Source organism: Kryptolebias marmoratus, linkage group LG2, assembly GCF_001649575.2.
Source record: "Kryptolebias marmoratus isolate JLee-2015 linkage group LG2, ASM164957v2, whole genome shotgun sequence".
In the NCBI taxonomy this organism is placed as follows: Eukaryota; Metazoa; Chordata; class Actinopteri; order Cyprinodontiformes; family Rivulidae; genus Kryptolebias; species Kryptolebias marmoratus.
Window position 1 is genome coordinate 35,417,577 of NC_051431.1, and position 19,220 is coordinate 35,436,796.

General features: G+C 37.2%; 1 protein-coding gene across 1 annotated transcript in view; it reads right to left on the minus strand.

The window, feature by feature from the left end:
* Window positions 1-3,354: 3,354 nt before the first annotated feature.
* The window catches only part of LOC108249195 (zinc finger protein 518A), a 43,700-nt gene continuing 27,834 nt past the window's right edge, over window positions 3,355-19,220 (minus strand). The window contains exon 3 of the mRNA XM_017438409.3: window positions 3,355-13,237. Within this exon, the coding sequence (XP_017293898.1) occupies window positions 9,225-13,220 (3,996 nt within the window). The 5' untranslated portion in view covers window positions 13,221-13,237 and the 3' untranslated portion in view covers window positions 3,355-9,224. The remainder of the gene's footprint in view (window positions 13,238-19,220) is intronic.

Here is a 19,220-nt window from a genome sequence, read left to right on the forward strand (position 1 = left end):
CTGAAATCTGTTGTTTCTGATCTTTGATACAAGGGACTCTTGATGGATGATGCAATGGAAACTGATGAAATTAGGTACTTCATCTCATTTTTTCATGAGGCCAACAAGACCCTTCTCCTTGCCTCACATGCTTGGGGCACCGTCAGTACAAACACTTGCAAGTTTGGACTAAATGAAATGATTTTTCTCAAAAAATACCAAAAGTGCATTCAGAATATCCTCACCTCTTGTTCGGCCATGGAGTGGTAGTAAGCACTGTAAATCTTCTTGAAAAGAGTCTTCTTTTTGGAACCTCACCCAAACACACAGCTGAGCAACATCAGGGACATCTGTGCTTTCATCCACTGCTACGCTGAAACATAGAACTCCACGCAGATCAGTCAATAGCTGCTCTCTGATGTCCTTTCAAGTGTCTTCCATCTGCCTCATTATTGTTAAATCAGACAACTGTAATCCATTTATTTGTTTAAAAATTGCATTCTTGTTGTCAAAGTCTCTGAACAATATTCCTGCTAAAGCTAAAAAGCAATCTTTACCTATTTTTGAGTCTGAGAAAGGTTTTTTTGCCCGTGCCAAAATCCATGTGATCTCAAAAGACGCCTCTGTTAGACATTTTGCTGTAGTGGTTATTCTGTTGCTGAGACTTTGCTGCTTTGAAAGTGAAGCCATGAGCTGTGCAGTTTTTCTCTTTCCGAGCTCACTGCTAGGTGGATAATTTTCATTGAGCTTTGAATGTTCAGTTTTGAAATGGCGCTTCGTTTGAAGCCTGAGCAGGTTTGATTACATATTAAGTAAAGAGGATTCGGGCCGTGAAGAACAAATAAGAATTCTTCAGTCCATTTCTCTTGAAACTTTCTGTAGTCATCTTGTATGCATCGTACCTTTAGTTTTTTACCCGAAACACCTGCCGTCACTGATGTGCTTGTCCCCTCTCCCACATGGTCATGTAGATTTTTGTTTTCTTCTTCAAATTTCTGATCCTCGCCATTTCTCATGTCAGTTTTTTGTCTTTGTTTGATTATAAATCGCTCCATTTTGCGCACTGAATATATTGTGCTAGCTCGCTTGTAGAATCACTGCTGCCCTGTAGTGAGCCTGCTGTTGGAAACAGTGCCTGTGTTGCCAGTTTCCACAGTCTCCCCCGTTTGGAACAAACTTTAATTGATGCAAAATGAGAAAATAGAATGCAAGTGCTTGGAATGTAGAGCGCATTATATGTTTCTGTAGCATGTTTTAAAATTTCATTGGCTGTGCTGGCATATTGTTGTAATGGTTACAACTGTCACTAATAAAGCATGGCGAGCCGCATGTGGCTCAGGAGCCGCGCAATGAGTATCCCTGGCTCATGGGAATGCCCTGAAATTCAAAATTTTTGAAAGGAAGTTTTGGATAAAATTTCACGCATCACAGGCACTAAACTGATTCCTTGTCCTAAACTGTGTATCTTAGGCATTTTTCCCGCTGAAAATGGATTAAACAAGGTCAACCAAAAAAAAAAGAACACAATTTACAATCTGATATAGGCAAAACATAGTAGAGCCAGGTCCTGGAAATCTATTGCCAGACCTCAACTGAAAACTTGGCTGTCCATGTTATCGAGCTCTCTGGCCCTGGAGGAACCTTTAGGATTAAGGGTAAACACTCGGTGTTCGAATAGATGTGGAAAATCTTTGAAATGTGGAAATATTTGTAATGATGAATGAGTGAAGGTAATCGGGCTAATTTTGTTTTTATGCTAACAGTGACTATAACTCTATTATCTTCATGTCAAATTAAAAGATTCCAAGTGTACTAAATTGTATGAAAAATGTACAACACTGAATCACTGATGTGTACGTGCCTCAGTTTATCAATACAACCACATCACCTGACACCTCTTGTGGACTATAGTCCAAAATCTTGGACTAAATCTCAATATACAGCTCTGATATAGCAAACTGAAAATACACTGTATCACTTTACATGTTTGCCACCTTGAAGGTTTTTGCTTTTCTTGTTTGTTTGTTTTGTTTTTTGTTATTGTTGTTTTTGGTTGTTTTGTACACACGTGAGCTACTTGTCTTTGTACCTCACTTAAAACACAAAAAAAACAATAAACAGATTTTTTTTTAAATTAAAAAATTTACCATTAATGAAGCTAAAAACAAAAGGTGTTCTCTTGATCACCATTCCTTCATGATTACCTACGTAAGAAAAAAAAACAAGTTTCAGAAGCCAAAATGTGTAGGAAAGCATAAACTAAGCATTTCCCAATGCTGAAACTCTGAACTCGCTTTGGAGTATGATCTTGCTCTGTTTAGACTGTCTATACAGAAAGATAAGCAACAAACTTAAATCAACAGGTTGGCCAAAAACAATAAGTGTAGTAATAATTTAATTTTACTACATTTTACTAATGAGTAATAATTTAATGAGAAGTGGCGGATGGTGGTGATATTTGTAGGGTGGGCTAACAGATGTATAATAAAACGCTGCTGTTTGGATTTCAACAACAGAAGCATCCAATTTGAAATAAAGAAAATCTGCTATAAATTGACATCATGTCCTTTTTCATCCCAAAGACAACCTTAAACCAAGCTAACACAGAGCCTCTGTCAGTTGTCCAATACTTCATTCCCTTCATTAAGAGTTTCAGCTATAATCATTTCAGATGATTTTTCTCAGTCAAACAGCTTTGCATGACAGTGCACCACACTCCTTTACACAATTACTAATTACACTGATAAGGTAAAATCAAACAAGACGTGCAATACTGGAAAGTGCTACTTTTTAAAAAATGCATTCAATCTTATTTAAAGAGAAGTTCATTCCGACAACTTTTCTGGGATCCAAAAATGTTAATAACCACCTTGTTAAAGATCTGTTAGCCAGTCCTTTCACTGAAACCAGGTCACAGGAAAACTTTGAATATCCTTGGGTCTATCTGCTCCCAACCTCTTCACTTCTTGTTTGTCCCCCAAAGACCTTAAGGAAAACGAGTGAGATATTAAATAATTCACCTCGTTTATCTTTATCTTGCTCGACATCGCTCTTATCTCAGTCCACGATAAACCACGCCCACGTACGCTCGCGCTCGAGGCACGTTGTTGTACGTCCACCCTCACTGGCTAAAGCCTGAGGCCTTGGGCTGACCCTGGGCTCAACTAAATTAGCCCAAATGAGCAGCAAACCGAGGGGGTGGGACAAGACGCCTGTCAATCATTCTGTACCACGCAAGACAAGGGTCTGAACGGGGCTGTAAAAATGTTAGCCCTTTGGAAAGACTGGGATTTTCTCGAGACTGTTTGGCACCAGTTTTGTTGTAAATTTCACAAAATGTGATACAATATTTTTAATTTGTGTTTATTAGGTATTTTAACATTTATATTGTAAACACCAGGGAGGGCTTAGCCCTACTAGCCAACTGATACCAGCCGTCCCTGATAATGAGAAGAAAATAAACACATTTTCATAAAACAGGATTAAGAACATAAAAAATGGAATATTCCTCATAAAAATCAAAGGCTGGAAAATTAATTTAACCTTTATTAATTTTAATGGTGTGATGTAAAGTAATTTAAAGTAATTGTAGCCCTTGAGTTGAAAATCCATAAAACTTCAAGATGATTTTAGGACAGGAAATACATTTAGCATGTTTCTAACAGTGGGCAGATATTGACAACTCAAACATGTTTTTCACCACACAAAAAAAATTAAAATAAAATTCAACTTGAATTATCATACAAGTCAGAAATTAAAAATTATTTTAAAAAAAACATACAGTACATGTCTGTGTCCACCTGATGTGAGTAAATGGTTTGAGATGAGAAGATGATTATCAATGTGGTTAGATATAAAACTGACTTAGCTATAAACACAATTCAGGGGATTTTGGTAAAAATTTCTCCATGCTGTCAAACTATATGCTGAGAAAGGCTATCAAGACTTTATTTACAAACAAATGCTCATACAAAATCAGAGTTCACAAACTAAACCAAATTAAAAATTTTAACATTATTTTTAACAAACTTCAAAGCACTTGTACCAACAAATTTAGGGCAGTTTTGAACAATTTTAAAAGGGATATTTCATCCATTCATCCTTTTTCTTTATGAGCCTCTCCATTCTGGATCGCAGGTAGCTGGTGCCTATATTTATATCTTGGAGTAAACTCATGTGAGCACAGGGAGAACATGCAAACTCCACCCAGAAAGGCTCCATGCCGGGAAGCAATCCTGCAACCTTCTTGCTGGGAGGCAACAGTTTTAACCACCGCGCCATTATGCCACCCATGGATATTCCAGCTATTCTGAAACAGTGTACAGTGTAAAAGTTAATAACAACTAATCTAAGCTGTTGCAGATGGCTCTTTGAATGGCCTTTGTTTGGAAAAACAGCGTGCAGGTCGAACAGGACTGATGAACTAACAGCCAGTCTAAGTGAAGCAAAAACTAAAGTGGATTTTTGCCATCTTAAAACTTCAATATAAAAAAAATTCTAAGTAGTTCATGCAAAAACTATATCATGTCATCAATTTTGCATTGCATAGTTATGAACAAAAAAATAGCAATAGCAATAGCTGCTAGCTATTGAAATTAAGGTAAAACGTGGGGTTAAGACCTGTAGAAAAATCATAGTTCTGCCCAAATAACAGTGTAATGCAAAACTTTGAATTATAGCAACTGTATGAACAGGTATGAAATTTTGAAAACTGGAGTTGCTTTAAGAATGCTTTGGAAGTGAGTTTACTCAGAATGCCACTATTAGCTTGTCAAAATGGTCCAAGTGGACCCACTTGCCTTAAAACAACTCTACTCATCAAAGTTTCATAGCCATTCATGCAAACGTTGTTTTATAAACCTTTTCATTACTATCAATTTCACTTTACAGTTATATCAACAGAACTGTAAAACCTCAAATGTCCTTCAGTAAGATGCTGCTGCTATTTAGGCTTGGAAATAATCCTAAAAATTTGATGACACTTCATAATGAAAAATAATAACCTTGTAAAGCTTTATCAAATAGTGTTTGCCTGGATGTCTATAACATTGTTTTAAAATTGGAGCCATTTCAAGTGGGAGCAGTATGCTTTAGTACTTGCTGTGTGTGGACGAGCCGCTAGCTTATCGGCCAGTTTAGCTGTAGACTCTAATTCTCCAAACTGGGGTCATTCAAAGAGCTGTCTAAAACAGGTAAGATGACTTCTTCATCACCTTTCCTCAAAATTCAACTTCAAAATGGCTGGAATATTGCTTTAATGCATATACTTAAATGCTCTGTAGTTTACTAAAGATGTTCATTAAAACAGAAAAACTAGCAGGTTGTAAAAAAAAAAAAAGGGGGGGGACTTTGCACAAGTTCCACCTTTAGCAACTTTAGTTGTTATTGTGGAACTCAAATGAAAATATGAATCATCCCAGAGAGGCTTCTATTGATAAATAATGTTTTGCATATTAAACTAAATAAAATGTTCCATTTCAATGGACTACACATTATGTATCACTAAAAAACCCCAAACCATGTGGGCTTCCTGTCTTGCAGACAGCAATAAAGCATGTCAAAAGTAACAAAGTAAATGTATTTACAGCATAATGAACATGAGCAGATTTAAAAAATAAAAAAAAGACAATGCAATGAAAGTTGAGTTGATGCAAATACCTAACACATAAACTCACACCTAAATGCCTACACAGCATGAGAAAACAATATGGAAACAAATATGACACCTTCCAACATAAGTAAAGCAGCATCTAAATAATACAGAAATTTTGATTTTACTTTAAGGCTCTGGCTCTGTTAATCTATAACTAACTTCAGTCAAAAATTGTGCTTTACACTTTAATGTACACTCTTTAGCTATTTAAGCATACTGTACAATTTTTCTACTGTTGCACTTGGTAGCAGTATTTGGGGATGATCCAGCCAATCCCTCTCATCATAAAACTATTTTTTTCTGTATTTTAACCAGCACTCTAAGAGACTGAAACATATGGTCAAATTTCCTGTGTAACCGTGGTAGTGATTCAACTGGAATCATTTTGTACTGTTCAAATGCATAAGAAGAAAGGCTCAATGTGTCGGGCTGCCTGCTTTCCTTAATGAAGTGGATCTGGATGAGCCAAACAGTTGACATAATCAGCTTGTCCCTGCCATCAAAATGACCAAGTTTCAATGTGCAGATGCTGTGGTTTAACAAAAATAAAAATCTTTTATGAAAATGTCTTTTCATTTTGTTACTGTTAAAACAAGCAATCAAATGAAATGAATAATTTACTCAGCTTTTAAATAATGCCAAATTTTACTGTGAAAGTAAAGAAACTCTTTAACGCGTCAACTGCAAGTTGTTGCAAAGATAGACTTTTAAGGGACATTCTAGCCATTTTGAAGCTGGGCTTTGTAAAAAAAAAAAAAAAAAAAGAAGCTAAACACTGCAAAATAAACATGTATAGTGTATGGATTGGCTTTGCCGTTTTGCTGACCCAGCAGCCCCGAACATGTATGCAAGAGCTTAAAAAGAGATCAGACATGTAGAAGTGTTCTGTGGAAAAGTTATGATCATTTAATCATAACTTTCCCAAAACACTTCAAGCCTAGACTTCAGCACCTTCTGGCCATCTCTGTGTGATGTCTGAATGGACCAAGGTGGTATGAAGGGTTGAAGTCCTTTGTGAGAGGTAGTAACAGAGCTGTAACAGCTAACAAATGAAAAAGTAAACCAGCTTTGGAGCATAATGATGTGATGATTTACGGTCTGTGTGACCACCTGTGGGCAGGATTTAAAAGCCTGAACAACTATAAACAGATTAATTCGTTTAAAAAAATGGTTAACCTTAAACATAATTCATAAACTGAGTTCAAATGTCATGATTTTAGAAAGTGGTATGAAGGAGACATCTTAAAGTGCAGTGCTCCACATAAACACAGTTCTGCTCCACAAAGCTCGCTTCATTTCTGAACGTTTACATGTATGGGGACTGTGGGTGACTCATATTATAAATGGTCAAAGGCAGTCTGAATAATGGACAGGTCTAATATTTTACCTGTTGCAAATAGCTCTTTGAATGGCCTCAGTTTGAAGAAACAGACTTCAGGTATGACAGGAATGACAAACTAACGAGGCCAAGACCAAAGTGAATTGTTCCAATTACAAAAATTACATAAGTTATAATGGTTAATATACTGAATACAAAAGATCCACATTCACACCCTCCCAACTCACCAATAACAGTGTAATATGACACTTTTCTTTATGCCTCTAATCAAATGTGTATTTCACCATACTGCGACAAGGTAAAAGCTATGTGAATCATGAATGAACACCAAAACAAAGATCTGAAATGTATTTTTAATTTTTTAACCAGGAAAATGTTCCATTTGTTTACAAGGAAATGTGGGACTTTAAAATTGTATTGCAACCAGCCACTAGGGGCCACTTGTCTTTTGTGGCTTCAACTTCCGGATTATGGCCTCGTCTCTAGTTAGAATATATGTCAAACATTAGTTATTAAGCTTTTGCATCACTGCCAATTTCATATTAGGCAGTTATTTCGACAGAAATATTATGAAATTCCTGCCAAAACTATTGTCAGGCTGCATCAGAAGTGTTACAGCTGGCTGCTACTATTTAATCTTGCAAATATTCAATATATTCTACCTAAGTAACCATCCATCCATTTTCTTTACCTGCTTTTTCCTTTCCAGGTTGTGAGGAAGCTGGGGCCTATCTCCAAGAGGCGGGTTGCACTTGCAAGTCCATCACAGGGCCACATAGAGACAACCAACCATTCACATTCACTCACACCTAGAGACACTGTTTACCAATTAAACTAACATGCATGTTTTTGGCCTGATATAGGAAAGTGGGGTACTCAAAAACCCACTGTAGGCACTGGAAAAGCATGCAAACTCCACACAAAAAGGCCCCAATCAGAAAGTGAACTTGCAACTTTTTGTGCTGTGAGGTGACAGTGCTAACCACGGCCCTGCCTTGCAACCATGTAAATAACCATGTATTCAAAATTGACAACAGCGTTTAGATTCATTAAGGATAATTTTTATAAATCCTTGACATTTTTGAGATAGAAGTCATTTTAAAATGACAGCAGTCTAGTTCAGTCTTAGGTGCATTCAGATTAGCCTTTAGCTTATCAGTAATGACAGACATAAATTCTGTTTCTCCAAACTGAGGCTGTTCAAAGAGCTGTCTACAACAGGTGAGATATTTATGCTCATACTTTAACCCAGAACCCGACTTCAATATGGCCAGAATATAGTTTTTTTAATGTTAAGATCTTGCACACTTACATTTGTAAAGAAAGCTGGTAAATATATTGAATTCAGGTTTGATAAACAAGAGCCATTCGGACGCAGAAATGATTCTAAACCTCCAAAAGGAAGGAGGGGAAAATAACAAAACAAAACGACAAAAAACAAACAAACAAAAAAATACAGGAGAGGTGCTTTACTTCTGCAAAATAGAAGAATGGAGCCAAGGGGGAAGTGGAGACTGGGTTTTTATCAAAAGCATTTTTAGTAAATTATTATGTTTTGTTAATCCTAAGTGATTAAATAGAAAGCAACTGGACAGTTACCTTCTTTTAAACCAATGAGAACCTACACCAAAGTACTCTATTTGGTAGAATAGCTTGGTTGCAGACATGATAGATTATTGCAAAATATGCTGACACAATTCTGACTATCAGCTTATCTTGCCTACAGCAAAGTATAAAATCATATCACCTTCAATTTCATTATCACATTAAAAAATTGCTTGGGTCAGAGGATTATTAGATTGCAAGTGTAAAACAAGTGGATTTATGTAAGCTTTTATAGTTTCTGGTCAGACAAAGAATGTAAAACTCCCTAAATTAAAAATCTCATATTTTTTCATATATAAAAAACATGATTACAATTAAATTACCTGAGTAATTTGAGTCAACTCTGTATACAACCTCAAATGACAATGTTCCCTTTCAGTTGTCCAGCGCTCCCACCCCAGGCCCTACTAACAGTGTACCATTTTCACAGTTCAGTTTTACATGTGCATGCAGGACATAAATCAAGCCTGCAGTACAGAATTTATCACCATATGCACCATTTAAAACATAAACTATAATTTACTTAAAATGTATTTCCAAGAACAAAAATCAAACAAAATAATGTAGTGGTATTAAAAATATACACAACTTCAAATGTTTCACTTGAAAGAAAAATGTATGAAACCATTTGAAAATGGAGGAAAACTTTCAGAACAGTTTATTCCAGTCTCTTGTTGCCTCCATAAGATGCCTTTGGCCATGGCCGATCCAATCTTCTTGGTTATTAAAAAGTCGGCCGCAAAACCAGCAGTCAAACACCAGTGAGCCTCGCCTGCAAGCTGATAAAGTTTTAACTATCTTATATTTCCGTTTGCTTTTTTTCCTCAGTTTCATTTTCAGGAGGAACCGCTCCTGAACTGAACTCTGAAGTGGCCTGGGTCTTGGATCGTCACCGTTAGATGACCCACTTCTGGCCAAAGCATTATTTCCAAGCTCAGTGAAGTCAGAGAGTGCTTGGACTGTTTTTTGACTTAGAGAGACCTTTGAGACGGCACCTTTGTACTTGTTGACAGCTTTCATGATGTTGGCCACTTCAGGAATGTCAGCGTCTGGATGATTGAGAACCACAACAGGCTGGTATCTGCGAGGACATTTAATCTGCTGTAGTGAGCTGAATGGGGCAAGCCTCAGTGTCCTCTCCACCTCTTTGGCAACAGGCTTCCATAAGATGATCTCTTTTGTAGTCTGAACTTTTCCTGAAAGTCTTCGTGCCTTATGGACTGTTGCTGGAAGCTCATCAAACAATGCTTTCCTGTGCCTTTTCCTTTGGCTTGGAGGCCTTATTGGCCTTGGAGCTAGGAGAAGTCTATCTGCGTCACATGGTTGTAGCTTTCCATTGAAACAAGATGGTAAAATGTCAGATTTGACATTTTTCTGTGGAATATTTTTTGTACTGATCAAATTCTTTAGTTCACTGGAAGTGGTTGCATTTGTTCTATTTTGTGACACCAGGAAACACTGGGTTTGAGGTCTTGTGGCCAAGAACAAAGGCTGGTTGGTTGTGGTTGAAGCTCCACTTGAAAGAAGACCACCATTGGGGGCAACAATTTTAAATATGACCTTATTACCAGAGCTTTCATTAGTTTGGCTATGTAGAGTTCCAGTCTTTGCTTCTTGGTTGTTTAGAAATAAGTCTGATTTGGGTGGAGAAATGTATCTGAGCAGGAAAGCTTGGTGACCAGTTTGCAGGGTTTTAGATTTACCTGTTGAGTTAACAGGCATAGCCAGAACTGGCCGTGAGCTCACTGAGAGCTGAGTGCTTCCCAGTTTGACACTAGATGTACTGGGCTTCTGAACAAAAGGGACAGACCTTTGGACCAAGTAGCATGTGGATTGTGTCTTTGCCATTTTATCTGCTGGTGCACTCTGCAGTGTGCTCGAAAGGATCACAGGACCAGTAAAGCCTTGACTGTTGATCAGATAGTGACTTGAGGTGCTACTAAGGCTTGGCTGAACAGCAGAAAACATAGTTGTCCCATTTTCTGCAGCTCGTGGGTTTGCTGACGGTACACTAATAATTTTGGTGTGAGGAGAAGGAGTTACACAAGTGGTGTTACTGGGTTTATCAACCCCTCGTTTCATGTACGTTAAATTAATCTGAGGATCTGAAGAGCTGGTTATCAGTTTGAAACCTGGTGCAGCCTTGACTTGCACTGGCATGGTTAATTTCTTCTCAGTTGCCTTCAGGATGACTGGCTGTTTACCTTCAGGCAACTGAAAAAGTTTCAGAGTATTTGTTTGTTTTAAAGAATCATTGCTTGTACTTGAAGATTTTGTTCTTTCCTTGTCAAGTTGAGTAACAATTGCATTTGAATGTTCTTTCACAAAATTTCCAATTGAAGTCGAGTTACTTTTTGTTTCTGGCAGTTTTGAGAAGATAGGAATGCTATCCTCCTCAATTTTGATTATATTAAAATCCTGAAGCACTGATTCTGGATTTTCCTCAGTCAGAAGATGGTCAACATTAGTTACGCACTCATCAACCCTACCTTCACCACATGTGCTTTCTGTGAAGTGTTCTGGAGACTCTGCCAGTGTCAGGCTAAACTGTGATGATTCGCAGGTGTTGCCTTGGTAATTAGAATCAATCTCGGAATTTTGGTTAGTGCTAGGTGAAGTGCTAAACGTCTCCTTGGAATAGTTGTGAAAGGTAAACACTTCTTGGTTTGGTGTATTTTGTGTGCTTTTTCCTGTACAAGAGGTCTCAGCTCTGCTACTAACTGAAAAAGCTTGGGATGGTGGTTCCAGGTGTTTTACATTTTGCAGGCAATTTTTTTTTTCAGGTCTAATGTTAGTACTATAATTTCTTTCTGGAGTAATCACAGAAGATAATTCGGTACTGTCGATATCTATGGTGTTAAAAACAAAGTTTTCCTTTTTCTTTTTTCTGACTCCATCCTCACAACCAGTCAGTGATGACTCATTGATAGTTTTGCAGTTCTCAACAGTTTTTTCAGAAAGCAATGCTGTCTGAGCAACATTTGAGGGACAGAGTAAACTAGTCACATTATCTTCACAGACTGTTGTACCATTGCTGATTTTAGATCTATGGCTAGTTGCATTCAACTTAAACGTTGCAGTGACAGAACTCTTATCCCACTTGTGTCCTCCGGTGCAAGTTGTTTCATCTACTTGATTTTGGTTGCCCACAATATTGAACTCATTTGTCACTGGACATAAAGTATCAGGGCAAGTCAAAGACTTGTTTGGAAACAAGTTTGTTTGATCACCAACAATGTCCATATGTGGAGCAGAATCGCAAACAGAGGTTTCCTCTTCCTCAATCTTCACTTTTACAGCTAGAATACTGTCATGATCCATTTGAATATTTGGTGAACCAGCCATGCATTGCGATGTTGAGCTCTTGCAATCAGAAAACTGCCCGTTCGCAGCTGGGACTTTACTTTCAGCCATTACAGAATTTGGTACCAAAAGGCCAGCACCATCAGCAATGGAATGGTTCTGAGCAGGCAAGTCTTGCTTTGCCACTGGTATTACTTTGAGGACCAAATGTTTTTTGCCATCAACCATCTTGAATCCCATCACTTTGGTTGTACAATTAGGGGGAAGAGAAATTTTGTTCTTTACCATCAGTACAGTGAGTCCATTAGCGTTGCCATGACTTTCTATATCGGAGCATGGATTATCACTTTCCTGTAACATCACTGGTGCTGACATTTCAGTGTTTTGAGAATTTCTGCTCCAATTTATGTTGTCCTTATTTGCTGCAGTCATGTCCAGAAAGTCATGGGTCTCCTCTGAGGATAGCTCATGATTGATTATTCTGCCATTTTGGTTTGGGACATTTCCTGAAAGATAGTTTAGTTTTGGCATTCTCTGAGTTTCTTGTGATGAGCCACTGTCTTCAGTAATCTTCCTTCTCTCAGCTTCCTCTTTGTGAACAGCTGCTGTGTGTTTTTTAAGGTGCTCCTTTCTTGCTGCACCATATCCACAGATCAGACATGTGAAAGGGAATGTGCCTAGGTGAGCTTTTGTATGATTCTGGTGATCATCTTCATTCAAGCTAATATGTTTGCATTTCGAACACTTCCAGTGACTCTCGTTATGATGATGGATGTGTTGAACAAAGGTTCCTGCATCAAATGTTGTAAACTCGCACCAGTCACATCTGAACTGTCCATTTATACTATGACACATCATGTAGTGCCTGGTAAGCAAGAGCAGAGAATACTGAACATTATCATTGCAAAGCTCACATGTAACCAGGGTATTCCTATGCTCAATCCGATGCCGCTGAAGAACAGGGAATTCATTAGTGACAAAATCACACAAGTCACATGGGTACGTAGGAAGAGTTCCTTTATGAATGGCTCGAAAATGTTTAAGAAGATCATTGGGGCTAAATGTTAAACTATCTTTACACACAGAGCATCCAAAACTCAGAATTTTTCCAGAGAAAACAGCCCGCTGCTGAACTTTAAAATGGCTTTTGGCAGTTATGTTATCTTTCTTAGCCGAATTTCCATGATCCTTCAGGGGAGATTCTTCTGCATTATTATGTGGCCCATCAGTTACTTCTTTGAAGTGCTTGTACACAAAGTCTTTCACCTTTTCTTTTTCATCTTCTCCAGATGATAGGTTACAATTTTTGACAAAATCATGAGGTCTTGTGAAGTTTTCCATTGTTGAAAATCTGCCCTCTGTAAGAAAAGACAAAAGACATTTTCTATTACAGGTCTGCATCCTTTATACAGTTTTGACCTTCTTTCCAACTAAATAACATTTGTAAAGGAATACAAAAGTCTTGACCCCTTAAAATTAAGATTTCTGTAGTATTTAATTATTTACATTATAAAATAGATTTTTGTGTTAAGAAAAAAAACTAAATACAGTTACTTTTTCTTGTTTAGAATTATGCTGATTTTTTTGAGTCCTTCCGTATTTCTGTGAATATAAAAAGGAAAATTAAATAGCAAACTTAAAAGTGAAAAAAGCACCAAGATATGAGATGGTTTGTGATTCAATTATAGTAGTGTAGTATAGTATATATGTTTTAAAATCTTCAATCTCCAATAGATGTGCAAAACACATTTCTCCTAAACACTCTTCTCCTGAGTTTGTCTGGTGTTTGGTGAAACTATCACTGAGGATCCCCACAACTTTAAATTGTTTGTGTGCAACAGTTTAAACAAATAGGTCAGGCACGAAAAACAGCTATGTGCTGAGAGTCCAGCTACACATGTGGCCAAAATTATTGGTACCCCATGTTTATTGAAAGAAAAACCCACAATGGTCACAGAAATAATTAGAATCTGACAAAAGTAATAATAAATAAAAATTCTATGAACATGAACAAATGAAAGTCAGACACTGCTTTTCAACCATGCTTCAACAGAATTAAAAAAATATATATAAAACTCATGAAACAGGCCTGGACAGAAATGATGGTACCCCTAAAAAAATGTGACCAAAGGGACATGTTAAATCAAGGTGTATCCACTAATTTGCATCACAGGTGTCTACAATCTTGTAGTCAGTCAGTGGACCTGTAGATCGGGCTACAGATACTCACTGTGCTGTTTGGTGACATGGTGTGTACCACACTCAACATGGACCAGAGGAAGCAAAGGAAAGAGTTGTCTCAAGAGATTAGAAAGAAAATTATAGACAAGCATGTTAAAGGTAAAGGTTATAAGACCATTTCCAAGCAGCTTGATGTTCCTGTGACTACAGTTGCACATATTATTCAGAAATTTAAGATCCATGGGACTGTAGCCAACCTCCCCAGACATGGCCGCAGGAGGAAAATTGATGACAAATTAAAGAGATGGATATACAAAAAAAAAGCCCAGAAAAACTTCTAAAGAGATTAAAGGTGAACTTCAAGCTCAAGCAACATCAGTGTCAGATTGCACCATCCGTTGTTGGTTGAGCCAAAGTGGACTTAATGGGAGACGACCAAGGAGGACACCATTGTTGAAAACAAATCATAAAAAAGCCCGACTGGAATTTGCCAAACTACATGTCGACAAGCCACAAAACTTCTGGGAGAATGTCCTGTGAACAGATAGGACAAAAATTGAACTTTTTGGCAAGGCACATCAGCTCTGTGTTTATATATAATATTATATATATATATATATATATATATATATATATATATATATATATATATATATATATGTGTGTGTGTGTGTGTGTGTGTGTGTGTGTGTGTGTGTGTATACGGCACTATGGATCCAAATCTGAGGAAGGTTTTTATCTTTTCGGGAAGCCAAAACAATGAAACTCCAGTGGTATTTTCTGTCCGGTTCAAACAAATATTTCAATGAACTGAACTTTATTGTACCGGTATTCATCCACTCACTGATGAACTGCTGAACCTCAGTGCCTCTGCGGAAGTCAGACTTTCGGGGTGGTCACAGAAATAGCCGAAAACACCAGAGTGGTTTCTTTAATATTCATAATAATCAAGAAATATAGTATTTTTTTTTATTTAAAATTTCTACAAAAAGCTTATTTTATGCCTATATTTTCACTGATGTTGGCTTCAAAACACATTTCAGTTCAGCTTTAAGTAGAAATTGTAACAATATAGCACCTTTCTAGCCAATCGGGCTACTCAAAGTGCTTTACAACACAATCTGTGCCCTCATTTGCCCATTCACACACATTCATACAGCATTGAAAAACTGCAGTTATTCTGAATAAATCATTCTATAAAGACTAAAGAGAGCTTTACATGCCATTCATACACCGATACAGCACGTATCGGAGGCAACAAGAGGTTCAGTGTCTTGCCCAGGAACACTTGACATGCGACTCCTGCCAGGAATTGAACCTCCAACTCTCTTATTGGACGACAAACTGCTCTAACAATTGAGCCACAGCCACCCAGAAAGTAAAGATTGGATGTAGCACTGCAAATGATTACCTTTTGGTGTCAATTTAATTTAAGATGATTATCACAGTTAATCAACAGTAGCAAACATAAATTGATAGTTTGATACTGTTGTAATTGAGAGTCATTAACATAACATACTCCGAGCATGACATCATGCAATATTGCATGATGTATCACACATTGTTCATTTTTAGGTTTGACCAAAATGGCTGCAACACTGTCATTTTTCATCATAACACGATCTGAGTCGAAAACTCTGGCATGAAAGGCACTGGACATTTACAAATAAAAAAACATAAAAACACACAATTTTTAAAACCTTGTAACTGTAGTATTTGTTCTTGTTATTCCCTTAAAAGATATATATATAGTATATATATATTCATTAAAATGGCACCGCGTAAAACCAACACTCTGGTATGATGAGAAGGTGCAGACATTTCTGTGCTTGTTGACAGATGACAGAATTCAGATGGAGCTAGACTAACTGGACTTGATTTACTGGTTCCGACCAGTGGAGAGAAGGTGGCTTTGACTCAGCCACAGTATTTTTGGAAACCGTGGTAGAGGATGGTGAGTGTTTTGTGACTTTACTTCACTTTTATTTTCCCATTAATGGTAAGTTTTGGGCAGCGGTGCTACAACCCACCCACAGTGAGGAAGTAATCAGATGCATGTCTCATGGAGCTACACGCTATGAAGAAGCAAGGACAATCATTAATCTTCTTAGTCCTTTCTCAAAAGGGTTCTTTATGAGGCTGTCCTCAACTACATCACACTACAGTCAGTAGCACATCAGAACCCACAGTCCTCTACCAGAACAAGTTGGTCTCATAGCAAAGAGCATCTTTATTAAGAGTACAATTTCACATCCCCAAATTTTAAGAATTATGTTTAATCTTGTTTGTCCAGATTACTGGATGCACTAGTATTTTAAATATCATCAAATATTGTAAGCACACTCATAACTGATTAGTTTAATAAGGTCTGATGTTGATCTAAATATGAAATTATGAACTCATGTCCTACAACCCCAATTCCAATGAAGTTGGGATGTTGTGTAAAACTTAAATAAAAACAGAATAAACTATGTTTGAAGGATGCTGATGTTGGTCTCTGTCTGCATCTTTGAAATATGTTTGTATGTCTTATAAGCCCATGGGGGCTGGGCACCTTTTATGGTGCATGGCACAAAGGAAATAAACTAAACTAGCTAGCTAACTAACTGTGTGAACTGAAGGGTTCTGTGAACGAATCTTTTGATTAAATCATTTTAATGAACTGATTCTAGTGATTCAGTTCACTCAAAAGAGCTGCCGTTCCCATCACTAAAGCCAACAGCGTTCCGGGGTGGTGTTGGTATATGGCTTTCGCTTTGCATGGTAGAGTTTTAACTTGCACTTGAAGATTTAACGACAAACTGTGTTCACTGACAATGCTTTTCTGAAGTATTCGTGAGCCCATGTGGTAAAATTCATTACAGAATGATATCGGTTTTTAATGCAGAGCCACCTGAGAAATTGAAGGTCACAGACATTCAGTGTTGGTTTTTAGCCTTGCCGCTTGCAAGGCTAAAATTATCACATTGTGATAATCACAATTATCACATTATCACTGTCAATGATAATGTGATATAACAATAATGTCCATGGTTGCAGAAAAAAAGATTTCTACCTGTAAATGTAGGATAGTGTAAGGTGGTGGCCACTGAAGTTAAAATGCAAGCACATAATATTGTTATAATCAGAGAAATAAAGCAGTTTAGAGTTTGATATGTTTATTGTATAAAATAAATAATTTATTGACAGAATTTCAATGGATAATTTGAAAAACTTGTATTGTCAAACTCAGTGTTTTATCATATACATTTTTTCCTAATTTCTGGTTAATTTCAAAATTTAACTGGGTTCACAATAACAATGATTAAAGTAAAAAACCTCTCTAAAACAAATCCCCAAGTTACTTAACTTTCGATTTCTTTCACTAGAAATCTACAAAAAATATTCTTCAGGTTATTAGACACAGGGAGAGAGTGACAGGTTACCCCAGTGGTTCCCAAACTGGGGGGTGCAGTACCATTGCAGGGGGGGCACGAGATGGATGAAAGAAAAAAAAAAAAAAACCCCAGTGCCTGACTAAGTATAATGGACAGGTTTTTAACCCCATTTTGCACAGAGGCTTTTTAAAAATGTATTGATGATAGCAAAGTTGAATATTGTTACAAATAAAAAGAAATATGTTCGAAATAACACTGAGAGCAAAGACTACACTTCTACAGTATAGAACTAAAAAAAAAAAAGTTACACAAAAGTGTTTCACTGTAAAGATGGCTTGTAGTTTGTTGTGTTGCGAATGAAGTGTGAAATGAACTTCAGTGGAGTTTGAAAACAAAATATGTGTTTATGTCTGGTTGAACAATGTGTGTGCCNCTTGGAACTGAATATGCTTGCCTTCTAAATGGTAAAATGTGTTTTATATATATATAATTTTATTGTAATCCATGGGGGGGGGCAGAAGAAAATCTTTGGGAACCACTGGATTACCCTGAACTTGACCCATGTCAGATTTACATTAAGTGGCAGCTGCCCTGTTTTCATTCAAATGATAAATCCTTGATTATCAAAAATGCTTCTACTAGCTTAATATGACGCTCAAGGTGTAACAGGAGCTCTGATGTGTAGCTTTATATTCACACAAATCAATATGGGATGCTGGCAGCTTTGCGGGGGCCTTTTTTTTCTTTAAAGGGCTGTATTTGTCTCAAGGGGTGCTTGTCGAACAGGCCTGTTCTACACCAAACAAAGCATGGCTGGCTCTGAATAATAATCACAAACTAAAATCTGCCTGTTTAATTCAAATCAGCTGTGGGGGGAAGAACTCCATGGTGCCACTAAACTCAGACAGCTGTAGCGAAGGGAAACAGGCAGGTATGGAAAGCAAATTTATCGTGTAATTGCAAGTTAAATATCATTTTATTATTATTATCATTTATTTTAAGCGCTATAAGGATCAAATTTTAGTCATTATCTTCAAAAATAAAAGTTGTATAATCCTTATATTTACATAATTGTTGAATTAAAATTAATGCTTTTGTCAATAGACGTTCCCTTTGAAAATGTACCACATTAACTTAAAATCCCAAATGTTGCTTAAACATAAACTGAACAAAAATATAAATGCAACACTTTTGTTTTTGATCCCATTTTTCATAAGCTGAACTTAAAGATCCGAGACTTTTTCTTTGTACACAATACGGCTTTTTCTCTCAAATACTGTTCACAAATTTGTGTAAATCAGTGTTAGAAAGCACTTTTCCTTTACTAAGATAATGGTAAATGTGCTATAGCACCTTTCTAGCCAACCAGGCTAGCAAATCTGCCCTCATTTACCCATCCACAGAAACATTCATACAGCACTCTACTAATCTGAATAAATCATTTTATAGGGTCTAATCAGTGCTTTAAACTCCATACTCCAATGGGGCACACATAAGACGCAATGAGGGGTTCAGTGCCCTGCCCACGGACACTTCTGACATGTGACTGCTGCCAGGAATCGAACCTCCAACTCTCCTCTCATAGGAGGATGACTGTTCTAACCACTGATCCACAGCCACCTCACAGATGTGGCATAACAAGATGCTGATTAGACTGCATGATTAATGCACAGGTGTGCCTTAGGCTGACCACTGAATGGCCATTCTAAAATGTCCAGGATTTTTTTTGTTTACCCCCCCCCCCATTTATGCTTTATTGATTTATAGTTTCAAGCAAAAGACA